The 27,341-nt window shown below is 34.6% G+C and overlaps 1 protein-coding gene across 2 annotated transcripts in view; it reads right to left on the bottom strand.

The window, feature by feature from the left end:
* LOC140448114 (ATP-binding cassette subfamily C member 4-like) overlaps nucleotides 1–27,341 on the bottom strand; it is a 66,279-nt gene that overhangs the window by 7,044 nt on the left and 31,894 nt on the right. For both annotated transcript variants that reach the window (XM_072541187.1, XM_072541188.1), the window contains exons 6-17: nucleotides 26,533–26,761; nucleotides 23,942–24,098; nucleotides 23,408–23,650; nucleotides 20,394–20,753; nucleotides 16,910–17,225; nucleotides 16,684–16,857; nucleotides 12,981–13,165; nucleotides 10,378–10,799; nucleotides 9,671–9,901; nucleotides 8,276–8,506; nucleotides 7,460–7,761; nucleotides 4,724–4,969 (exon numbers count right to left, since the gene is read on the bottom strand). In XM_072541187.1, coding sequence (XP_072397288.1) covers nucleotides 4,724–4,969; nucleotides 7,460–7,761; nucleotides 8,276–8,506; nucleotides 9,671–9,901; nucleotides 10,378–10,799; nucleotides 12,981–13,165; nucleotides 16,684–16,857; nucleotides 16,910–17,225; nucleotides 20,394–20,753; nucleotides 23,408–23,650; nucleotides 23,942–24,098; nucleotides 26,533–26,761 — 3,096 coding nt within the window. The remainder of the gene's footprint in view (nucleotides 1–4,723; nucleotides 4,970–7,459; nucleotides 7,762–8,275; nucleotides 8,507–9,670; nucleotides 9,902–10,377; nucleotides 10,800–12,980; nucleotides 13,166–16,683; nucleotides 16,858–16,909; nucleotides 17,226–20,393; nucleotides 20,754–23,407; nucleotides 23,651–23,941; nucleotides 24,099–26,532; nucleotides 26,762–27,341) is intronic.

Genomic DNA, 27,341 nt, shown 5'->3' with positions numbered 1-27,341 from the left:
ATATGTAAGTTGTACGGCAACGGTGTACTAAGCAGATAAAAGTAAATATATTTTTCTCCTACTAAAATCCAAAATATTGCGATTAGTAGCGAAAAATAATTTACGGTTTGTTTACATATGTGAATTTAAAAAGGCTTCGTAATACCACAGTGAGAAATTTCTGGAAAAAAACTCGCTTTCGGTAAAAACTAGTGTTTGAAGTGATAAAAGTAAGTAAGGTTATTTACAATTCGAAACAGTCATACTGGAGGAACTCTGGCCGTTAGCTTTGCGACGTTGCCAAAGTTAAAAATAGTTCTGTAAACTGAGGACTGATAGGAACTGCATTTCTGAGCGGTTGAAGCGAATCTAGTTCCTTTCGCGGTCCTTAGAAACAGATATGATGTACACGGACAGTGATGATAACGCGTCAGAAGGCAAGAAGAGAAAAGATAGAGAGTCAACTTCACCTTTCCTGCAGAGCAAAAAAACTGCCAGAACTCCAAGCAAAATAAAACCAAAGGAAGAAGATTCAGAGGATTTGGACGACGTTATAAGCATGTTCAAGAAGATGATGGAAGAACTGAAAGAAATCAGGAATGAAAATAAGGAATATAGAGAAGAGATGATAGCGCTGAAAAAAGAAAATATAAAGATAAATCAAGAATTGGAAGAAACACAAAACAAATTAGCCCAGGTTGAAAACAAAGTAGAAAGAATTGAAAAACAGATGAAAAGAAATAACATAGTAATTACGGGTCTACCAATAAACGCAACAGATGAAACACTCTTAAAAAATAACGTAAAAGATTTTATACAAAAGCACCTAAAAGAGGATGTCGAAATAGAATCTGCAATGAAGTTAAAGAACAATATATGTCTGGTACAAATGAAGGATTATGGCGAAAAAATTAAGGTAATGAAAGAAAAAAGCAAACTCAGATTTCTTACTGGAGAAAAGATCTTCATCAACGATGACATGACCGAAAAAGAAAGACACATGAGGAAGGAAATCCTAAATAAAAGCAAGGAATTAAGAGCTGAAGGAAGAAATGTAAAGATAGGGTACAGAAAACTAACTGTGGATGGTATAAATTAGGTATGGGCCGGAAATGGTACTTTCAAACGAGAAAAATCTAGAAATATGGACCCAAAAAACGGCATATAGTAGTGGAAAAAGGAAAAGATGGCCCATTATGCCAACGAACCCTAGCGATGAACAGGAAAATGAGTTTGAACATAAATAGCAAAATAAAAAATAAGAATATGTACCTAAATATTGCGACATGGAATGTTCGAGGAGTATACGAGGAGGGAGCATTAATTAACCTAATAGAAGAACTAAAAAAATATAAAATACACATCTTAGCACTACAGGAAACACATTTAACTGGAAACAACGTCGAAAAGATTGGCCCATACACGTTTTATACAAGTGGAGGCAATAATAGGAATTTTGGAGTGGGTTTTCTGGTACATGAAGACGTGGAGCAGGTAAAACGATTCGTAGTAAAATCTGACAGAATGTGTGCAATTAGAATTAAAGGAAAAAATAACATGATATCGTTGATAAATATACATGCTCCAACAGAAGAAAAAGAAGAAGAAGTGAAAGATGAATTCTATGAAGAATTAGAGTCATTGTGTGAAGAAATGCCCAGACAAGACACTAAAATTATTATAGGCGACGCCAATGCAAAGGTCGGAAGAGAAGATATATATATAAAAACATAACAGGGGGTGAAAGTAAACATTTGAATACAAATGATAATGGACAGAGATTAATCACATTCACAATTGAAAACAGGATGAAGATAATGAGTACCCATTTTAGGAGAAAAAATATATATAAAGGAACGTGGAAAATTCCGGGGTCAAATGGAACTAATCAAATAGACCACATCTTAATACAAGAGAAGTTTGCGAATTTAATAACAAATGTGAAAACGTGCAGAGGGGCTGACGTAGACTCAGATCATTTTTTGGTTAGAATTAATATGAGAGAAGCAATAATTAAAAGGCATAAACGGAAAAAGAAAGTGCAACGTAAATTTAACTTTGAAAAACTGCGAAAATTTGAGGTAAAGCAGGACTATCAAAAGGATATACGAGAAACCTACGCTAAACAAGATAGTACTACTGTGAGTAACATACAACAAAAGTTCTTGAAAATGACAAACACTATAAAGGAAGCTACGTCGAAGAACATACCAAGAGCAAAAAGATTTAGAAAAAACCACTGGTTCAATGACGAATGCAGAACAGAGTTAAAAAAAAGATCAGATTTGAGATTAAAAAGTTTACGTTCGCAAAAACAAGACGACCTAGAAAGGTATGCCGTACAACGAAAAAAAGTAAAGAGAATCCTAAGGGAGCGGAAACGAAAGTATATGGAGAATAAAATTAAGCGCATTGAAGAAAATTACAAGAAAAATGAAATAAAAAATTTTTATAAAGAAGTAAAATACATTAAAACTGGGTACCAGGGAAGAACGATGAATGTAAAAGATAAGCAAGGAAACCTGATAGTGGATGAAGACCAAATGACGAAGTGACTACTGAAGAAAATTGTTATGTTCCTAGACCTCAAATAGTAATAGAAGAAATACCAAAGCCCACAAGAGAAGAAATTAAAGAAATAATAAAAGATATGAAAAACCAAAAAAGTCCCGGGGAGAGCGGCATTGTGGCAGAGAACATAAAATATGGAGGAGAGGTCTTAATAAACAAACTTGGTGAGCTAATACTAGAAGTATGGGATGCCGAAGAAATGCCTCAAGAATGGAATAAGTCGATTATAATTCCTATACACAAAAAGGGAGATAGAACTGAATGCACAAACTATAGAGGAATATCCTTATTAGAAGTAATGTATAAAGTACTCGCCATACTAATTAAAAAACGATTAGAAATATATATAGAGAAGAATCTAGGAGAATACCAGGGAGGATTTCGGAAAGGAAGATCAACAACCGATCAAATTTTTATGCTAAAACAAATCCTGACCAATTGCTATGAATACAACATTTCAGCACAAGTACTTTTTATTGATTACAAAGCTGCCTACGATACAATAAACAGAAACAAGTTAATAGAAACACTAAGAGAATTCCAAGTGCCAGAAAAAATAATAAGATTGGTAAAAATGACAATTAGACAAACCATTTGTGCTGTGAGATGCAACGGTACAGTCTCAGAAGAATTCGAAGTGAAAAAAGGTGTTCGCCAAGGAGACCCGTTATCTACATTGCTATTCAATATAGTTCTAGAAAAAATTGTAAGGATTAGTGAGATAAATAGGTCCGGAACTATTTTATACAAGGAGCACCAATGCTTAGCATACGCTGATGATGTGGTTCTCATTGCAAGAAATGGAAAAGAACTATCAAATATAACAAAAAGACTGATTCGGGAAAGCTCTAAAATGGGACTGAAAGTTAATATTAATAAATCGAAGTACATGGAGATCTCGAGCAAAAAAGGAATAAGCACCAGGGGATCCTTTAAATTGGAGGTGTAGAGTGGATCAGTTGTAAAATTCGAGAAGGTGGATGAATATATGTACTTAGGTACTCTTATTGATCAGACATGTAAAGAAGAAACTGAAATCAACCTGAGACTGACCAAGAGCAACAGGTGTGCTGGAGCCATGAGCAAAATAATTAAGGCCAAAGATATATCTCGTAATACAAAAATAAGAGTATACAAAACTATAATTAGACCCACAATGCTATACGCTGCCGAGACATGGACTATGAACAAAACCGTACAGAACACATTGGAAGCATGGGAAAGAAAGATACTTCGCAGAATATTTGGTGGAAAAGTAGTAGAAGGAGAATGGAGAAGACGAACTAATGCAGAAGTGTATCAGTTGTATGCTAACCCTACAATAACAAATGTGGTGAAAAAATGTAGACTAGAATGGCTCGGCCATCTAGAAAGAATGCAAGGTAATAGACTAGTCAAGAATATTGCTTGGAGAGTACCTGAGGGCAAAAAAAGAGAGGAAGACCAAGAAAGAAATGGAGATATGCAGTGATGGAAGATGTCAGAGAGATGGGAATCAGAGATTGGAAGCTGTTAGCTAAGAATAGAAAACGATGGAAATTATCCATCCAGCAATGGGCCTAAAAGGCCTGTTAACGCTGTACATACATACATGTAAGTTGTTTAGTTTTATTTTAGAATATTGATATCCAGTTGGATCTGTCGTAGTAGATACCTAGTAGATATCAAATTTATTAATGCGGATAGCTGGATCTATTCGCCGAAGTACATTTGATTATAAATACAATAATTTTGATAACAAAACGAAACATTAAACTTGACATGTTTCACAGCACACAAATTGAAACTAACTACAGTTAGCGCCCACTTATAAAGATCGAGAACACATTAACATATTCATATTTTCGTACCGATCACGTACCGATTCGATCTGAGCGGCTTATTTACATAATTAGCTGCGCCAGTAGCGCAGCGGTAAACGTTAGGTACTTAATATCGTCACATAGCTACGTACTGTTATATTTTTTATACCTTTGATTTAAGTGTTTTAGACGTTTTAAATTGAGTTTTGTGTATAAAAAACATGCTGTGAAAATGAAATAAATCACTTATAGTTTGTTAAATATTAATACAAAAAGTGAACTAGACAGTTTAAAATGAAAACATAAAAAAGGCTGAATCAACTCGGTATATAACAAAAATTACCTAAGTGCTTAAAAAAATACTAACATACATTTTCCAACGCTTTCCATAAAATGTCATCGCTATGTTTTTCGAACGGATCTAAATTATAACGGACCGAAGCTGAAAACAAAACGGGGTCTTGAGGAATAATAGAAATATTTGTTCTTAAATCATGCAATCCTATTCCTCCGGTTTCTATATCATCGATAAGAATTTCACCATCGACCGGTGCTAAGCGGAATAATGAAGCAATCAAAGTTGATTTTCCCGCACCAGTTCTACCGACAATTCCAACCTAAAAGAAAACAGAAAAGATAGTTAAGATTTGATTTCAGTATAGTATAAGTGCTTCCACTATTCGCTTGTACGCATTTTGTCCTATCAGGATTTCTCAGAGCGACTAAGCAGAAGTTCCCAACAGAAAATATTTTTATATAGTTTATGTTATCCATATACAGTGCTTTTCAGGTAAAACTATCCACCTTAAATAGCTTTTGAACTTCTAATTTTTAGGAAAAGCGTGAAAACACGTCAATTAATATTTGAAGGGGGAGACATTATGTCATATTTAAACTTGCTGGAAAAGGCAGTCAGTTTTATCTGAAAAGTTTTATCTGAAAAGCACTGTATACTTATACCAGTAACAAATTTAAACTACATCAATACAGCCATAGAACTAATGTTTTCAAAATATGTGAAATTCACTAAAACCTGTTCCTTAAACCTAAAAAAATCAACCGTACGTTTCCATAAAGTTGCATACAGAGTGAGTGAATTTGTGAGGGTTTTACTAACAAATATAGACGCATATATATGTATCTATATTCGTTGGTTTGTAATTTACAATCAGATTTATCCATAAACATTTATAGAAAATACGCAATAATTCATCACCTGGATTGGAAGGACTCACCTCCTTTTTCCTCAAACAATGTTCAAAATTTGTAGCCATCCCTATACCTCTTATAATGAATGCTTCTTTTAATTGGCTTCGGTTACTCCTATATTCAAGAAAGGAAATAAACTTGATTGCAATTTATCGTCCAATCAGCCTGGTTCCTACTATCGGCGAGGTCATGGAATCGATTATTTGGGAAGCTATGTCTGAGTTTCTTCTTCAAGAAAATATCATCCCTCACCAACAGCATGGCTTTATCAAAGGTCGTTCAACGATCACAAACTTACTTCATTGTATAAATGATTGGTCATTATCTTTAAACAGTCGAAATCCTGTCGATGTAGTCTACTTAGACTTCTCCAAAGCTTTCGACCGTGTTCCAAAACGTACGTCGATTACTAGTAAAATTGGATCACTATGGTATCCACGGAAAGTTAAACATTTGGATTCAAGATTTTCTATCCGACAGATACTTCAGGGTTCGTGTTGGGGAAAATCACTCACTAGATAAGCCAGTCAAGAGATCCATAAGGATCAGTACTTGGACCGCTACTTTTTTGTGTCTACACGCTTATGACACGAAATTATATGTGAATCCAACTATTAACCAACATGTTCTTCAACACGATTTTGATGCAATATTCAAATGGTCCTCAGAATGGTTACTTCCGCTTAACATTGAAAAATGCGTTGTTTTACATATTGGCAAAAATAATCCATCATTGCCGTATTTTATTAATGAACATCCCTTAAACTCGGTAATATCCCACAACGATCTTGGAGTGATAATTAATAGTGACTTAAATTGGTCTGACCACATAGTGTCGGTGTGTAAACGTGCAAACTCGAAACTGTTTTTGATCCGTAAATGTTTTATACGTATATCTCTAACTTCTATTAGTAAACTTTATATGTTAGACCAATTCTTGGGTTTGCCGGGCCAGTGTGGAGTCCAGATCTAAGTCGCGATAAAATCATACTTGAAAATGTTCAGCGTAAAGCCACAAGACTGGCATACGGCCGTGTAAGACCTAACTATGAAGATAGACTATCCATGGCTCATCTTACGACATTCGAGCAGCGACGTATTCGAGGTGACCTAATTATGTCCTTCCGTATTCCAAAACTTAATTTTGTGAACGTAAACACTATATTCACTTTAAATCAAGACGAAAGATTAAGAGGCCATCGTTACAAATTAAAGAGGGGACAAACTACTGCAAGGTCCAGGGTGAACTTCTTGCCTAATAGAATCTTTAATATCTGGATCAATATGGATCAAGACACCATATCGGCAACTAGTGTTAACATCTTTAAAAATAAACTTGATAGCGCTTTATTTTATTTATAGGATTGTGTTATTTTAGGACCGCATTATTTATTTATTATTTCACAACTTTTGTATGATGTACTTAATTGTTTAACTTTACTTACTTTATAATCGGTATTAGTTTTATAAGGATATTTTTTTTTGCATTTGGGCATAATAGGAGGTCGCTCCTCTGCCCTTATTTGTTATGTAATAATAATATTAATTTTCTGATTTTCTAGAAATATAATGAACTTTTCGTTTAAAATGGTAATAATAATCATGTAATGCTAATTTCAAATAGTATTTTTTTAAGTGTTAAAACTGAAAGTATATAATAAATCAATGTTAGACTATCGACGACTTTAAACAAGGGATCACCAAAGAAATTGGAGGCATTGGCAATAGATAAACCATGTTCTCCAAGAAATTAATAAACGAATTTATTTTTATATATTCCTAATATATAAGTATTACTAAATATATATAAATACTTATTTGTAAAAACAGTAGTTGTAGAATTTGATTTATAATTTTAATTTAGATAACTCTATAAATATTTTACATATGTCACCTACCTTTTCTCCAGACTTAATGTCTATACTTAAATCTTTTAAGGAGGGTGTCATGTTTAGCGCGTATCTTAAGAAAGTATTTTTAAAAATAATCTTCCCCTTATTAGGCCACTCTCGCGGAGGTTTTTTAGCAGGCAGTGATTCAAATACGCCCTCTTTTTCTAATTCGGTATACTGCAAAATTCGTTCAACACTAATCATATTACTGGCTACTTCCACGCTCTGGCGTATACCAACTTGTACCATACCAGTTAAAATAGTGCTATGAGAAATTGCTAAACCTACGTTCCCACTCAACGTATTCTCTAAAAACCAAAGGAAATAATTAATAACCTACATAAACATTCAGAGACAATGGATTTTGATAAGAGCTACGCCGTTGTAATTGTTTGCGCCGAACTAACTGGCAACAATGCACTAATTTATTAAAGTGAAAACAGCAAAATTCGAGCGCCTAGATAATCCTGTAAAAGAGTGCGCGGAAACTATTTGGAGACAGTTGTGGCTGACACTAGTGCGTGGAGACTAAAGGCAGCCACATTTATTTTCCTTCAGAATCTTCACTCACTACCCGCAGCCAAAGCAAGTGGGGATTCTAAACATAGATATATTAACACATAGACGTATATGTTAATATATACGTCCATCATTCTGAAGGGAAATGAATATGGTTTCCTGCTGACTCCTGCAGACTCAATGACACTATCGTGTCAGCCAGACATATCTCCCACTTTAAACAAGTAAGGGAATATGCTTAATTAAATGTTAACATTAATTTTATCCACAAACAAAGAAATCTTTGAGAAAAACTTTTCTTACCATCTCTAAAAAGTAAAAACTGAATTGTAACAATAGCCAAAAATAAGCAGCTAATAACATCCAAATAGAATCCAAATACTCTTCCGCTCACCAAAAACAAAAACCATGTACTTGAGTGTTGATCTTGTAAAATATCAAATTCTGTAGTGACCATTTTCTCAGCGTTGGAAGCTCGAATAGTTGTAATTCCAAACAATGATGCTGAGATATGCGAGAAGACTGGTGCTTTGGCTAAAACAGATTTATAAATAAATGTTGTGGTTAGAGTACTTCTGATTTTTGGCATGTGATCCGGCGTTTAACTTCAGTAGATCTTTTAGCTGTAGGAAAAGGTACACTGTAAAAAAGTCCCCATTGTAAGATGTCTGTGGCAATTTTTTTCCACTATTGGAGATATTGCTAGCACATCTCTACAGCAGGAGGGCTGCGGTGAACTTTCTTCTGTGTCTTTTTTGGATGTAATTGAGATTTCAGTAAGACGCAACTGTACTTCAGTTTGGCTACTTGTGTGCTTATTCTGAGGGGTTTCCGAGGGGTTTCTTCTTGGATGAAGTGGACTTCAGGTGGAGAAAAGTCTCAGTCACAGAATACTTCTGAGTTAAATGGGCAAATGCAACATTTTTAAAACCCAAACGTGATATTTTGAGAAGTGAAACTTTTTTTAAAGACAGTTTTCACTAAACTGGGTATGCCATGTTGGAATATTCTCCGACCTGGAAAATTCTTCTAAATAGTGTCCACTGCAATTTCAAACGCCTCCTTATCCCTCCCATCGTGTGGTTGAAGTTTGTGATGTGTGGTCTGTGGTGGAACAGATAACATGATAACACCGTTTTCTCTGGCAAAAATAATAGCTAATTTAAATGCGAACTGTGGTTAGACATTTAGCTAAAATTCTGGGTGGGTCTTGGCTAACAGTTCCAGCTCCAGTAAAATATTCACTTTTTGAAATCTGAGTGAATGTTGTCTCTTTACCAAATTCTGGGATGCTCAATTGGTCTTTTTCCTGTACGAACCTTCTCCGAAACCAGTTTTTTATTATAAGTCTATTTACGTGTCTTGCTAATCTTAGTCTCTGCGATTTAATCTCTTGGACACTATCATTACCAATAAAGTTGTTTTATTTCTAGATTAGTTTTGATTGTAAATTGGTTTGTGGATGCGTCGTGATGAGGTCCAAGAATTGTTCAAAGTATTTTTCTTTCAAAATCTCTAAGTTTTTCTTCATTAGCTTTGGTCATCGTCCATGTTTCGCATCCATATGTTATAGGTCTGACAAAGGATTTGTAGATTTTGATTTTAATACCATGTTTGTATTAATTAAACATAAAATTTTACACGAGCTTCAGAATAATGCGTAATAGTAATACTAATAATAATTAAAATATTGCTTACAGATTCCCTCAAGTCGCTTTACTGATTGAGCAGTTTTTAAGTACATTTTTCGAAGAATAAACAAAACTGGACCAAGAACAATCGTTGGAAGTATCATCCAAGGATTTACAATAGCAACCATTACCAATATACCAACTAACACCATGAAAATTTGAATCGCATCAATTTGGCAGCCTGGTAGTAACTCGTCAACAGCTCCCATATCTTTCGAAAAACGATTTAATATTCTACCTAAAACGAATAAAATTTTAATCATACTGCTTTTTTAGTACTAATATAGTTTATTGAAAGTCATAGCGCAATTTACTATAATGGCAGACAATAACGGTTCTTCAGATGCCCTCTTCTAGCGAAGGTTGACGATGACTTCTGCAATCTTTTATCTTGGGCTTTTCTTATTAGTGATTGGAAGTCTTGCCCTGTAAGAGTGAAGGAGAGTATGGGAAAGTAGCTATTTATCTTAAAAATGGTGTTGTTTCTGCACATACGATGACCTTTATTTAACATATAAAGCAATCAGAAAGGGAGGATGAATATATATGTTCAATCTAGAACGCTGGTTTTCTCCCTTTCGCATTGCGTATGTATATTACACTGTATGGTTTGCTTTTTCAGGCGTTTTGATAAGTTTTAGACAGGTAATTCTGTACCTATAGTTTGCTGAGAGTGTTAAAATCGAAAATTAAAGATTCATTTTGATGTCTTACCTGACGGATTCGTATCAAAAAATCTCATCGGCGCTTGGAGTACATTATGAAACATTTTATTATGTAGTGCTTCAGATGAGCTCATGCACACTTGATAGTATAAAAAGCATCTCCATACTTGTAATATTACTACAGCTACAATCAAAGCTGAATATATCCATATATAGTATTCTTCGCTCTTAATATTTTCAAACTCTAGTGATGACATATTTGAAGGAAACTCAGTGCTAACTAATGGATCTATTTCAGGTACGTCAATAGCCGAATTATTGATAATTTCTTGTGGATTGGTGTTTGTAAATGCCGTAGACGTGAGCATATCTGTCATGTTACGATTGTTTATAGAAGACATCGTTGTAGAAATGAACTCAGTAGACAAGTTTAAATAAGTTGAGTCATATCTTCTAGCTTCAATATTAGTCCTAAAACAATGTTTATTATTAATACCTTATATTTGGTAATAAACCTCAATGAATAGTATATAAAAATTACACGTTTTTGGCTTTACACCAGGATGCCAGATCTTTATGTACTGCCAAAAATACACAAAGCCAGTAAACTCAATTTGCAACAGTATGGATTCTCCTTGCAGCAAACTGACTAACAATAAAACATTTTATACACATAACATACTTTACTCGAGCTTAAAGTCAAGTAATGTAATTTTTATTACCATCAATTATGGCTGAACACCAAAATATGTGTGAATTTTCTTTGTTAATTATTTATCAGCTTTTGAGTACATTTTATGGATACTGATGTTTTAAAATAAAAATATTCATGAACAAAATCAATATATAAGAATGTAATCTTGGATTACTTTCATGGAAGAAAGCATGGATCAAGAAGATATGCAGACTACACTGCAGAGATATTGTAGGAGTGTGTAAATGCAATAAAAGCAGGATAAATTTGACACCGAAAAGAGGAGAAAAATAACAACACATCAAAAAGAACAATTTTAAACAAACTTAAAGGAAGATTCCTAGGGAAACCTGGAAAACAGCCCATATCTTCTTTACAAAAAGATTTTGATCAGTGTATTGTTGCTTTGGGACAGTTTGACTTTCCCGTAAGAATTGCGTCACATTATTATGCATTATTTGGACAGATGTGGTAGGAAAGTTAAGATTTTCCAAAATAATTTGCCTGGTCTACAATGGAATAAATCGGTTACTACCAGACATCAAATGCAAATATCCTGAATTAGTGACTGGAGAACTGTTGTCTCCATATATTGTTTATCGAGGCAACAAGATGTGGACCATGTGAACGGAAAATTGGTCAAAAGGATGTCGGCATTTGACAGTTCATTTAGTCAAATTATGTCGAGAAAACCAAGTAAGCCTAATTTGTTCACCCACACCATAGCACACACTTAACTAAGGCACTGGATGTGGCATTTTTCGCCCAGTTAAAATAGCATTGAAAAAAGTGCTAACGGACTGAAAAAATACCGAAGAAGGCATTAAAAATAGAAATATTAGGAACTTCCCACCATTGTTAGCAAAGTTAATGGAAATAATTGCACTAACCACCACAAAGATAATTTGATATAAGATTTTCGCAAATGTAGGATATTATCTTTGAATGTTGAGAAAGTTTTAACCCGCATACCTCGAAGTTCAAACAACACCCATGTTGTAGAGTCTTCGTTTCTTCAAATAGTTATAACAAGCAGATCAACACTGGAAAAAGTGTGTGCGTTGATGAATCAATTGAGGAACCTACGATCTCCACTACAGCAGAAGGTGAGAAGCTACCAGGATCTTCGACTTTTAGGGGAGAGGACACACTTAATTTAAATGATGATTCACTGAACGATGTTAACTTAGATGAACTTAAAAAAGAGCCCGAGAAAGAAAGATAATTCATAAATTTTGTAGAAGGCAAATGCTATCAAACAAATGATTTTCATTTTGATAAGGTTGTAGGAGAAGTTGGATATTTTGTGGTCTTTTCTTTTAAGGGACAGTTCTATCCTTTAACGCTGATAAAGTTACAATTAGTTCAATGCTGAAATCGCTAAATATGTGAAAGTGGCCTGAAAAGAAAAATTAACTTACGTACTATAGGTTCGATGTTCTTAGATCTATTAAATCTCTAAAACAAGGTACAAAAGGGGGAATTTTTTCTATGCCTGAGCTGACATGTTGGTTCAGTGACTAAATATGCAGGTGTAAATTTTCGGTACCACTCTATTTTCAATGTACATATATTTGTTTTCAAAACCTTACGATACAGTGTTTTTCATTGAATATTTGCCTTCCTAGTTTTTAAGTTTGTATAAGGTACATCTAGTTACATTTTATGAGGTACCTATCAAACATGTTTTAGTTTTCTGTAATCAATTCTGAAAAAATATTATTTTTCGTTGGTACTGAACTTTGCACCAGTGGTGACGTGAAAACTAGCGATCAAACGTTATTTTATCATATGGGGTAAAGTAATTTTTGGCTATAGTAGACTCCATATTTCAAACGAAAAAAATAACAGTAATTCATAAACATTTTACACAGCAATTTTCTAAACATTTTATTGAAATTTTTTTAGAGATCTTTAAAAATGAAGCACAAAATACAATGTTTTCACAAAATACTTACCAGTGTGTTAACCATAAATCTGAAGCATTTGTTATGATTTGTGAAAAAATAAATATAAAACATGTAAACAGCAGGAAACCGATGCCAGTTCCAGATCGGAAATATTCCCAATAAATAGAAGTCGGTATTTCTCCTTTTTCTAATAATTCGTCTGTTTCTTCTGGTTCTTCAGTTGGTATAGAACTCTAAAATCGAAAACTTTGTTATAATTGATTATTGTAGTTAACAGTATAGTATCCAAAGGTATTCAGCCATATTGTTGAATCTGTATCTGTTAAATGAACGGTCCAGGAATTCCTGAAACGATACAGGTTATTATTCCAGGAGAAGGGAATAGTGCATACGTCCATAGTTGTAATCAATGAAAAATAATGAGACGTGGGGAAAGTAAAGGCAATAATGCAGTTACTATACTATACTATAGGCAATACTATAGTACGCATGACACTTTGAAGTACCTCCATCCCCCCACTATAATATAATTAAATATAAACAAATAACTAAATATAAATAATTAAATTATATAATACAAATATAGATGTATAAAGTGATTCCAGAAAAAGTTCTTAAGTTTTTACTAAATTTGATGGAGGTTACTTTTAAATTGCGAGGTGTGTGAGCCATAGGACAGGCGAAAGGCGAAACGTATGGGGAGGGCAAACAAATCCTCGTTCAAAAGCTATCAAAAATACTAAGAAAAGACAAAAAAACCTATTCCACCCTTACATGGAAAAAATGGAATAGTGTACAGAGAAACAGACAAAGCGGAAGTAATGAAAAACACGCTGGAAAGAGGATTTTTGAAGAACTTTCATCCTGATGAAGATTTTGACTTCACTGAAGAAGTAGAAAGAAGATATAGGAATCTAAAAAGAAGGAAGGGTAACATAGATCATACATCACCTCTGAAGAAGTCAGACAACTGATCAAGTGTACCAACGACAAGAAAGCTCCAGTACCGGACAACATTACGAACAGAGTTCTGAAAAATCTGCCAGTAAAGGCAATAGTATACATAGTAAATTTAATCAATAACATCCTAAGACTAAGATACTTTCCTGAGAGATGGAAGAAAGCTCATGTAATAATGATCCAAAAACCTCAAAAAATGGCACATTTCCACAAAATTATCGACCAAAAAGCATATGACAAGCTATAAGCAAAATCGTAGAGCGAATAATACTAACTAGACTGAAAAAAGAATCAGAAGTAATCGGAAGAATACCGGAAGCACAGTTTGGATTTAGATCCAAAAACTCATGTGAACTTCAGGTTCTGAGACTAACCGAATATATCATGAAAGGGTTCAATGAAAGGAAATATACAGCAGCAGTCTTTCTAGATGTCAGTAAAGCTTTCGATAGAGTATGGCACGAAGGCCTCCTGTATAAAATGAGCCAGTATGATTATAGCAAGGCGATGCCATGTCTCCTCTCATCATACCTAACCGACAGAAGTTTCTAACCGATTATAGTCGGTCCCGACTAACTGTCCGAAGTCGGGACTATGGAAACTGGCTTGCCATAGGGTGCGGTGCTGTCGCCATACCTATACACCATCTGAACCCTCTCAGGCAAAACAGCCCCTCAGGCAGCGAAACCTGAGCATCGAGGTCACACGTGCGATAAGCGTGAGCTCGGGGCCGGACCTTGCGGGCACTCAACCGGAGAGAGAAACAAAATTTATTTTGCTGATTCTGCGGCTGAGTGACCGGCAGTGGCGCACCCAGGGAGGATTTTGGGGGTTAAACCCCCCCAGGACCCTATTCTGACACAGTTACTCATACATTTTAAAGACTCAAAATGGAGGTAACATCATAAAAAAAAATTCGGTGACCAACCAAAACTCTCCCAGAGGCAAATTCTAGGTGCGCTACTGAGTGACCGAGCACACAAAAATCCGACATCTGTCTGGAACACACTTTTGGGACAAATAATAAATTCAATCAGTCATAGGGAGAAAAGCTAGTCTAGCTACCCCTAAAATTAGGTGGCCCAACCACACAAAGTAAAACAGAGGATGTCCCATTACCCAGGGCATCCAAAGTAACGCTCATTACAAAAGTCTCCTTATTCGTTATGTCCTGAAATGGGGAGAGGTGGTTGGTTATAGCTTGGGAGTCAGATAAGTACCGCTCCTTTAAGGAGTGTGACCGGTTTGATCTTCGGACATGTGGGTCCCACTGATCCATTGGAAGAGACATGTCACTCGGAGCTGGGGTTTGTATAAATATGTCCTATATAGAATCGTAAATTATGCATTTTATCATGTGATAATATTTAACAAGTTGTTGTGCATGAGCTCACGAAGGTTTCTAAGCTGGTACGACCAATTTTCGACAGGTGGCGCCACTGTCATTCCAATGAATTTCATATATTGCCGTGACAGTTCTTGCTGATTTAAATTAAAACAAAAACAGCAATCGAATGATGACGTTTCGAGTTGTGGGTGACATAATAATTTATGTAAATTGTGAAATTCAGGTCAGGCTAACATTGAACACACAATATTGTGCCTATTTTTTTATATTTGAGATCGTTTTCGAATAGTTTTGTGCATTTCGTTGTGAGTTAAATTAATTTAGATAAATAATTCAATCGAACTGAATTCAATCAGATATCATCGTGAGTGGAATTAAAGTCGATATCAACAATTCTTGAATGCTGATTTTTTTTTCTTTAAATTTTCTTCAGCGAATTGGTGATCACCGTCAATATTAACATTTCTATATGTGCGTGAACGGCGGGTTCGATTGAATTGGATACCTTATGAGATTCGGATTGCTGATTGACATCTAATAAATTCAACTGCATTTTTCACGTCGCTCCCGTACAATTATGCCTTGACTGCAAGACGCAATTGTCCGATATACACCTCAAGCACGGAAGAAAAGAGCATTACGAGCCTCAGAGTAAGACGAGCAACAAGTATTAAGGCTGGAAAATCTTCAAGTACTTGCCGCTGAGACCTGTTCGTCTAAATCATCTGAACAACGAGAAGTGAAACTGATTAGTTAGAAACTGATTGAATACGTACTACCCAGGCCTGTTCGTCTGAGACAACTGAACAACTTTGAATAAAGACCGCTCGATCAAGACGAACACTGCACGCTGATTTAAATCTTGGTGTATTCCATTATAACAGTAATAATCATTACAATCTTCATCTAAGTGTCGTAATTGGAAAAATGAATAAAATTTGCATGTATTATAGCGCCCACAAATTTAAGAACGAAAAGACAGGAATGTGCTGCCCCAGTGAAAAAGTTCAACTGCCAACTGCCAGAATTACATCTACCACCCGATCCACAGACCATACATACTCCCGATCCACTATCGACATTGCTATTAGGTGTTACACGTGAGTCGGGGCATTTCTTGGAAAACATCCGCAGCGCGAACATTACATGCCAACATTCAGAGTTCAAGGACAAATTTATCATCGTGCCGGATCGCTTCTAACATTTCTGGACGCAGATCACAAGTTTCTTCAAATTAATTTATTAGTTCAGTTGTTTAAAACCGCCATTCAACGAATGACATTCGATGATTACGCAGTTGTAATTAGAGCAGACAACAGACCCGTTGGCTAACACGAAAGATAGTTTAATGCATCTAAAATCAATGAAGGAGCAATGGTGATAGTTGACGAAGAATTCGAATCGCGCGACAATTCTTTTGCCTTAATTATTTATATGACTTACTGCTAATGAAGATGCTGATTGAAGTGTTGCAGTCGATGAAACTTTTGGAATTTTATTCTCTGATATTATCGGCATTTTTTCTTTTTCTTTATCATCAGTTTCTGAGGTTTGTTGAAGAAGATTTAACTCTTGCTCGGTTAGGTCATGAAATTTTGCTACTTTTTCTATTTTGCCCTAAAATATGATCGATTTTGACATCTTTATTTGTTAATAAAAGATCACTTACATTATTAATTACGACAATCAGATCTGATTTCTTCATGTATTGAAGTTGGTGCGTCACCAAAATTCTTGTTTTTCCATTTAAATATTTGGTTATACATTCATCAAACAGATGCCTTCCGACTTTTGTATCAACAGCAGAAAGGGGATCGTCAAATAAGTAAATATCAGCTTCTGTATAGACAGCTCTAGCTAAATTAATTCGTGCTTTTTGTCCTCCACTTAACGATTTGCCTCTTTCTCCCACCAGTGTTCTGTCGCCGTAAGGTAACTGTTTTAAATCTCTTTCAAGTGAACATACTTTTATAACATCTTGGTACCTAAAATATTAAACAGTTTATAAAACTTAATAATAAGGAAAGTACAATACTACAAGCAAGAAGTGGCTTGTTGCACGTTGAACAAATTTTATATCATTGTACATAATTCATTTCTTCTCTGACCGCCACGCGGAAGAGATCGAGCTCCTAATGTTAAATTCACTGCAGTGATTACAAGTATTTACTAATCTCTTTGGAACGGAACGGGTACATTTTGGAATTAAAATGAGAATTTCAGTGCAAAATAAATGTTTACAATCCCAAGTAGGAGAAATTATTTTTAATGTGTTCAAGTTTACTACAGAAGAATTAGTGTGACGAGTGTAACAGGTAATTAATTTAATAATAAATTAAACATAATGCATCATTATAAAACATAATTAAACATTAATACACATTTAATAATATTGAATTTATAACACAATGAAGAGTTTTTAAGAAATGAAGAAACACACTATTGACATCTGCGCAATCTCCGAAACAAGGAAAAAAGGTCAAGGAACATCAAAATACCGAGAGTTTACACTCATATACAGCGGAAAAGCTAAACAAGAAAGAGCACATTCAGGAGTCGGAATTTTGCTGCACGATAAATACACGCAAAGCATCTAAGATATCGAATACATCAACGATAGGTTATTAAGAATCTCTAGAAAAATACGTAACAGCACAACACACCTTATAAGCACATATGCCCAGACCTATATAAGCCCTCAGCAGAAACTGAAAATTTCTATCAGCAACTACAAAACACCGTAGATAACATAAATGCTAAACACAAAATTATCGTATTCGGGGATCTTAATGCACGGATACGAAACGATGTCATACCAGGTATACAACAAAAGTACAACGAAAAAATAATTAATGAAAACGGCGAAGCACTAATAGACTTTTGCGCTAGAAATAAAATGAGAATCAACAACACATACTTTCCTCATAAAGACCAACATAAATACACTTTTAACAATAATCGAGGCCAGCGATCAATGATAGATTTTATAATCACAAATCGAGTGATAACACCATCACAAGTACTTGATGTCAGAACATCTGCTAACCTGAGGACCGATCACAACCTTGTTTTATGCAAGATGCTACTAGAAAACCCCCAATGCTCATCGAAAAACACAATATATAGAGTCGCTAGCAACAGAGGGTACAAAACTCCTTTATGAGAACAGGATTACCAGCAAACTAAAAGAGATCGAGTTACAATCAGAATGCTGAATATAAACGAATACGAAGCAGATATAAGTGCTACAATCAATGACGAAGAGTTAGAAGCAAAGATCAAGAAGCTAAAAAGCAGAAAATCACTTGAAACACGTGGTATACCCAATGAATTCTTAAAATATGGAGGCCATCAACTTGCAAGTAAACTGTCACAACTATTACCCAGCAAAATCTTAAACGACACATAAACACCAGAGGAATGGTTTACGAGCATCACAATCCCAATATTTAAAAAAGGACAAAAAACTTGGCCGCAAAACTACAGAGAAATAACTCTCTTAAATACAACGATGAAACTTTTTACGAGTATTATTAAGGACAAATCACTAATGCTGAAGAACAACAAGGTTTTACAAGGGAGCGGTCTATAACGGATACAGTATTAAATACAGTCTAAAACATAATAAAACAAATAAAAGAAAAAGCTATAGAGTTTGGCATGTTAGCGTATATTTGCTTCATTGATCTAATGAAGGTATTTGACAGTGTTTGCCTGCGAGACATTCTAAATATATTTATAGAAAATAAAACACCGACCAACATAACAAAGATGGTCCATAACCTAAATAACAACAATGTAACCAAAGTTAGAGCAGGAGAACAATTCACTGAAAATATTCCAACACCGGGAGGACTTAGACAAGGCGACAGTTTAAGTCCCTTCTTGTTTAACTTACTCATGGGTAAAATTATAAACAAAGTAACATCTCTCAATCTCGGATACAGAATGGGCAACAAAAGAATTGGTATGGTGTGTTACGAAGATGATGCAGCAATTATTGCCGAATCAGAAGATGATCTTCAGAGACAGCTCTTTCAGTTCTTTCATATAAGCCACCAACTAAATATGACCATTTCTACTAACAAAACTAAATATATGACAATAGCAAAAGATCCGCTTAGATGTAAGTTAGTGGTTGAGAACAACCCCATAGAACAGGTGATGCAATTCAGATATCTGGGTATAGATATATCAAGCACACACGACCTAGTAAAGGACCTAAGGAGTCAGATCAACAAAGCATCCGCATTGTCGGGATGTCTGCGGGAGATAGTATGGTCAAATCCGTATATGCGCACAGATAGTAAAATTAGAATCTACAAGACTTGCATACCACCGATCATGAAATATGGCATAGCAGTGCGCGAAGATACCAACAAAACGAGACAGATGCTAATGGTTGCCGAGATGAAAACCCTAAGACCAATAGAGGGCAAAACAAGAAGAGACAGGGTGAGAAATACATACGTCAGAGAGCAGTGCAAAATTCAAGATATTGTAAGATGGGGAAGGCAGCGTAAGAGGATGTGGTACAATCATGTAAGACGAATGGATGAGAAAAGACTCCCAAAACTTGCCCTAGAAAACAACCCGCCCGGTTCAAGACCTCCCGGAAGACCACCTAAAAGATGGAGGGATAGTTGGGAATCTACCTCCCAGGAAATTAACCAGTGGCAGCTTCAGAATTAAACAGATAACAGATTAACATATTATTTTTTTTTTTCGTCGCAAATAATTTATGTTACCATGGTTATGGTTACTTCTATTGATTCTCACTTTGAAAATAAGAAAAATCACCGATTTTTGTGCTACTATTTAAGTTTTGTGAACGTTTGTGCTTGTTGTCGCCCAAAAGTACGAGTATTACGTCTGATTCCGAAGATCCCACGGCATTGCGTATTCTTTCAGATATTTTGTGTAATGCAACCGAAAGATTGTTGCCTGCCAAGTCCGCCGCGAACTACCAAGCTTTTGAGCTTTTGACTTTTCAACTTTTGCTCATAGGCAAAAAATGCTTTATGATTTCTATCTGTATTGCGACATAGTTGTAATACCTGCTATTAGTTGCCAAAGAGATAGCTATATATCTGGAGGAAGCCATGAGATTAATAATTTATATTTATGAGTATAAGAACTAAAAAAATACGTACCTCTTTTTGTTAAACGATTTTCCAAAAAGAATATTATCTTTCACATTTGATACAAATAACCACGGTTCTTGAGAAGCATATGAGATCTTTCCTGCGATATTCATGTAACCTGACGTTATTGGTAATTCTCTAAGAAGTAAATGCAAAAGACTACTTTTTCCACTTCCTACGTTTCCGACCACACAACATAAAGTTCCACATTTTAAATGTAGATCGATGTCAATTAATGTTGGTACAATCGATTTCGGCGACCAACTGGCGGTAACGTTATTCAAATTAATACATCCCACGTGGTCCCCGTGCTTTTCATGTACCACTGTTTCCTCTTCAACCTCTTCTAATAAAAGAAATTTTTCTAACCTATAAAAAAGTATGATGTAGGTACTCGTAGTTTTATTATCGAAAAGAAATAACTATTGTGTAAGTTTTGGCCCCAAATTGTGAAAAAAATATTAGGTTACAAATATTGTTAATGTTTTAATGCCAAAGCATATATCTTTATATGGTCCTAATATATTTCTTTATTAAATAATACAAAATATGTCTGTGTCATGCTTCCTTGCAATATATTTATTTTGAAATGTATTTACTATAAAAAAGGGTCGAAAATAGTTCGTTACATGTTTCATAAATCTCTCAAATTATTTCAAACTGTCTTTATATATATTAGTTTTGAGTTTCTTGAACCGTACTATATTTAATATAAAATTAGTATTTTTTGGTTTTAGGTTCAATAAAATATTATTACATGTGTAACTAGATTTTATTTTCCATAGCAATCAACGTTTCGGCAGGAAACCGCTGTCTTTGTCAAGATTCTAAAATCTACATGTATAAGGACAAACAGTTATTGTAAAATATGTATATATTATATGACTTACCAGTCTATCGAATATAACAGACCCCTTGCTCTTATCTTTGTCGACTTCCACAAGACATTTGACACAGTCGAAACAGTTGCTATCTTAAAAGCACTATTAGAATTCAGAATAGATCACAGGTATGCAAATATGATTCGAAATATATACGAAAATGCGACAACAACCGTTAACCTCCATTGCATGACTGAGAAGATAAAAATTGGCAGAGGAGTGCGGCAGGGAGATACCTTGTCGCCAAAACTATTTATAACAGTTATGGAGTACGCATTTAAACGGCTAGAGTGTGAATCAAAGGGTATTAGCATCGATGGAAAGATATTCAATCATCTCAGATATGCCGATGATATTGTTCTCATAACAGACAACTTAGGAGAAGCCAGAGTTATGCTACAACAACTACAGCAAGTAACCCAGAAAGTCAGTTTAAAAATAAACTATGGAAAAACAAAAATGATGACCAATCTCGTCCCCAATGAGCTAATAGAAATCGAAAAGTCGCCCATAGAACTTGTGGAAAAATATGTGTATTTGGGTCACGAAATAAGGTTAACGCGAGATAACCAAACATGCGAGCTACTCAGAAGAATAAGTCTGGGTTGGGCTGCATTCGGAAAAATGAGAGACGTATTTAAAACAGATATACCGATCCATTTAAAAAGAAAAGCTTTTAACCAGTGCGTTCTACCAGTCCTCACATACGGAGCAGAAACCTTAACTCTCACAAAAACATCAGCCGAAAAATTAAGAAGGACACAACGAAAGATAGAGAGATCAATGCTTGGAATAAGCTTAAGAAATAGAATAAGAAACGAGGAAGTTCGTAGACGAACCGGAGTGGAAGACATTATCGAACATATTACAAGGCAAAAATGGAGATGGGCAGGACATGTTGCAAGAATGAAAGACGACAGTTGGACAAAAAAATTGCTTGAGTGGAGACAAGGGCTGACAAGCGAAGCCGTGGAAGACCAATTGGATAGCAGAGGCGCAGAACAGAAGCAGATGGAAAAGTCTAGAGGAGGCCTATGTTCAACAATGGACAACTCAGGGCTGATTGATGATGATGATGATATGACTTACTAGAACGTAAACGGGACACAAACATTAATGAACTGACAAATAAAAGTTGATATCTGATATCTCATGGTTTACTGTAATTAGTATCTAATTATTTTTATATGAGCGTATCATTGATGTTTTCAAAAAAGGTAAAAGTGGATATATGTTATGACTTTAAGAGCTTTTATTTTTATTATTATTTAAATCAGATTGAAATATGTTTTATTTAGGTTTTGTGTATCTTTTTTGTCATTTATTGCGTTGGTATTTCTATTTATTTCTATTGATTCGTATATCTCCCTTTTCTTTTTGTTTTGTTCTGTTTTTAAAATTTTGATGTTTTCAAAATCAAATTTATGCTTCTTCTCACTTTCATGTTTTGTGAGCGCAGTGACGTTGTTCTTGTCATATTTGTGAGAACGAATTCGGGATTGAAGCAGTTGACTAGTTTGACCGATATTTGTGTTTTTAGATTTGTGAAATATTTATTTAAAAAGTTGTTGCCTTTATGGGCCACTGTTATATTATGTTTGGCTAAAAGATTTGTTAATTGTTCGGATAAACCTTTTATATATGGAAGAGTTGTGTAATTAGTTTTGATACTGTTGGGTTTGTTGTTATTTGTCTTGTTATAAAATTCATTAAGTCTTGATTTGAAAATAGTTTCGATTAGATGTTCGGGATATGTATTCTTTAGAAGGTATTTTTTAGAAGGTATAATTACAGACTTCTTATGGGAAAATGGATGATAAAAATTGTAGTTAAGATATCGTGAAGACCATGTTTCTTTTGTAAACCACATTGTTTTTACTGTATTGTTTATGCAATGTAATGACTTTTGAAATTTTGCCCATCTGCGCAGAGAGCAGATAGATGAGATAGATAAAGTATTCCAAGAGAAAGAGATGGAGGAACGCCGGGACTCAACTATGTGATTTTTAAAGGTCGTTTACAGGTGAAATTTATGTTTTATTTACTAAGATAATGTCCGTTAATTTTAATCCGCATTATGTAGGCGTGCCGATTATAGGATTTTCAAAGTTTCTCCTAGTTTGGACAAACGTTTATACAAACCTTGATATAGAGACGTTTGCTTCAGTATAAGATGACAGTGCTCTTGGGAAATTTATCGCCATAACAAGCTGTATATTATTAAAAAGTTGAGCAAGGGAAAATGCAATATCTCCTGTCAATCTATGTCCAAGTAACACAAACGTTACCAAAGTTACGTAAAGAATTAGTCGTTCGGTAAATACACTAGTAGCTGATAAAATCCCGTACAAATATGATGTCTTGGCTATAACGTCTATTTCGTACCTAAAACAAATACATTTTTAGACTATAATTCCATTTATACAGTTAAAGTCAATAACTTTTTAATTAATTTGATCATATATAATATATAATCACACTCAACTTTAAGGAAAAAGAACGCTCGAGAAGAGCTACTTGAAGAAAACCCAATGATACTATCTTGACATGGTAAGTACTCGTTCTTGCATTTAGTTTATTCTCAATATTAACGTCAAATTTAAATTTTATATGTATATGATTAAATATTATTTTCTTGGGATTTTTCCAAAAGATATCTGAACGAAATGAACTTACCTTCTTGACATTTCTACAATTTTTTCAAAGGGTTTCTCCCATGCGTACATTTTTATTACTTGTATTCCAGATGTTATTTCACTCATCAATTTAATTCTTTTATCAGTTCTTAAGGCAATTTTATACCTCAATGTTCCCCGCCATTTGGATATTGTCCCTAATAAAAAAGGAATAATTATTGAAAAACTATAATATATAATACCCCTATTTTCAATAATAAATGTTTGTAATTAATTATATAGAGGATAGTAGTGCCTTCTAAAAAATCTTTCTAATTCTGTCTAAAAACTGTCGTCATCACTACGACATGATATATCTTGTCTTTGTTGTTATGTACGACATTAGCTCCTGCTCGCTCCTGTTTCTTTATTTCAATATGCCTTCAATATATACGGAAAAATTAATCTTTAGTATTACAAAATCAGCGAGAGAAACAACAAAGATAGTAGCATTATGTTTTAACTTAAAAGTGAGAGATCAAAATTATATTTCCTCCTAGTCTCCCGATTGAAACCCGAATGTTTCCGATCTAATTTAAAACTGTTTAAAATAACGTCCTACTTTGCTAGGAGTACAATTGCCATGTTATACGACAATTTTCACGATGTCCGTAACGTACGATGATAGTACGTATACTTCTTCTTCTTCACCTTCTTCCTCTTTATAAGCAATTCGGCTTGTTCATTGGCGGATTAATATCTCTATGAAAGGTTGTCACTCCATCTTTTGCGCGGTCGTCCGATACTTCTTCTACACGGGTCTCCTCCAATCTGCTTATGTGGTATTCCATTCTTTTTTTCTATTTTGTGTTCATTCATTTATACACTGTACGTTACATTTTCTTCTAATGTCTTCACTTCCCTTTCGATCTCTCAGCGTATTTTCTGCAATTCTTCTCAGTACTCTCATCTCTGTCGTTTTCAGTAGCCTTTGCATTGTGGCTGTGTCGGGTCTTGTTTCATTGCCACATATGCATTGAGACATATGCCATTATTGGTCTTACACTGGCTTTATAAATTCTTGACTGTATCTCGGTGTTAATGCGTCTGTTTCGCCATATAGTGTTATTAAGGCATCCTGCCAGTCGATTTGCTTTTGTATTTGATCTCTCACTTCGTTGTCCAGGTCTCCATAGCTGACAGTGTAATTCCCAACTAGCCGAAGTGATTATGATTGCCAAACCAGGTAAATCTCCTAATGAAGTGACATCCTATCGACCAATATCACTCCTTCCAGTGATGTCAAAACTATTTGAAGAACTTCTATTGAAAAGATTAAAACCAATAATAGAAAGAAAAAATCATACCAAATACCAAATCATCAATTTGGTTTCAGAAATCACCATTCCACTATAGATCAAGTTCACAGAATAACGAATATAATAGAAAAAACATTAGAAGAAAAGAAAGTCTGCTCTGCAATCTTCTTGGACGTAGCACAGGCGTTTGATAAAGTCTGGCATGACGGTTTAAACTATAAACTAAGAACGTCCATGCCTAAACAGTATTCAGAAATCTTGAAATCATACATTGCGAATAGATATTTCAGTGTAAAACAAGAAGAAGTGTACACCGACTTAAGGGAGATGAAAGCTGGCGTGCCACAAGGTCCGGTCCTGTACCTATTCACACCTACGTGTGACATTCCAGAGCTAGAACAAAACAATATTGCCACCTTCGCGGATGATACAGCCATACTATCGATAGGAAACACTAGTGAAGAAGCGGCTGACAAGTTGCAACTATCAGTAAATAAAATACATAACTGGACCATAAAATGGCGAATAAAATTAAATGAGACTAAATCTGCACACATTAACTTTACAAATAAAAAAATAGAAAATTTCCCAGTTAGAATAAATGATACCCAAATTCCTTATGCAGCATCAGCAAAATACTTGGGCATCACCCTAGACGCGAAGCTGCTCTGGAAAGTCCATGTCAAAAAGAAAAGAGTGGAGCTTGATATTAGATATAAGAAATTGTACTGGCTGATTGTAAAAAATTTAACATTATCAATTCATAATAAATTATCCATCTACAAGCAAGTACTGAGGCTAGTATGGGTATATGGGTGCCAATTCTGGGGCTGTACCAAAGCTAGTAATCTAAATATTATCCAGAGATTTCAAAACAAAGTACTGAGAAACATTGTTGATGCTCCTTGGTATATCCGTAACAGCAACCTCCACCAGGACCTGGGTATGGAAACTGTGATCGAAATAAGAGAACAGCAGCAAGTCACGAGCAGAGGCTGCATATTCATGTGAATGTCGAGGCAATCCAGCTTCTTGACAACACTGAACTAAAGAGAAGACTCATAAGGCCAAAACCATTTGAGTTAGTGTAAATGTGTAACAGTTTATTGTAAAAAGCAGAGTATAGTGCTGTGAAGTTATTGCATGTAAGTTGTAGTGTATTAGTTGATAGATAAAATAAGAGTAAGCCATAGGTTAAGCCCTTAGATTTAAGTATTTGCTGTTTATTAAGTTAGGTCATAAAATAACTGATAATTGGTCATTTGTGATCAGATAGCAGTATACAAATACCACACAAAAAAAATTCAATAAATTAAAGAATAATATAACCTACCTTGTAGTGGAACTGATTCCAAACTAATAAACACCATTCCAGTTACTGCAGCAATGATTCCCACATAGATGTACAAAATATAGAATGTGATTAGCGCGGATAAAGGCATGATCCAAATAAAATGTATAGAGGCGGCAACCGCATCGAATCTCTGAACATCATTGGACATAAGATTAACCAGTTGTCCTGCCGCAGTTTCTCCTAGAGATTTGTGGTTTAATTTTAAAAGCTACAATAAATATCATAAATATAATATTAATATAAGCTAAGTTATAGCGATATTTTAAAGTTCAATTTTTCAGATAAGAAACATGTGACGTATGACTGATAAAGTTATATAATATCATAATAATATCTCAAATATATTTTTAAAGTTACTGGTTGATATTTAATGACAACTGGGATATTAGCAAAGAAGTAAGAATACGCATGGAAAATGTTTCTAGCATTGTACAAGCTAAACAGAATTCTCTTAAATAAAGATATTATACTAATACTAAAAATCAAATTATTATGATGCTACATATATCTGTTACAGAGATACAAATGAAAATATGGAGCCTTTTAGGTGATTCGAAAGCTGAAATATTTCGAGAATGCGATGCATAAGCCAGATAAATATAACCCTCCTTATAATGCACCTTATAATACGCGGCAAGATCGTCGAAATAATAGATCTAGACCGAAGAAGAACATTCTAACACCGAAATCGAGAGTAATATTATAAAACATTGGCCTATCTACTTAAAGGTATCGCAAAAAGAAATCTTTTTCTCCATTTCACGAATTAGGCACTGTTGATAGGTATA

This window comes from Diabrotica undecimpunctata, chromosome 8 (genome assembly GCF_040954645.1).
Source record: "Diabrotica undecimpunctata isolate CICGRU chromosome 8, icDiaUnde3, whole genome shotgun sequence".
Lineage (NCBI taxonomy): Eukaryota > Metazoa > Arthropoda > Insecta > Coleoptera > Chrysomelidae > Diabrotica > Diabrotica undecimpunctata.
Note: the sequence above shows the minus strand (reverse complement) of the source record. Positions and strands in the feature narration are given on the sequence as shown.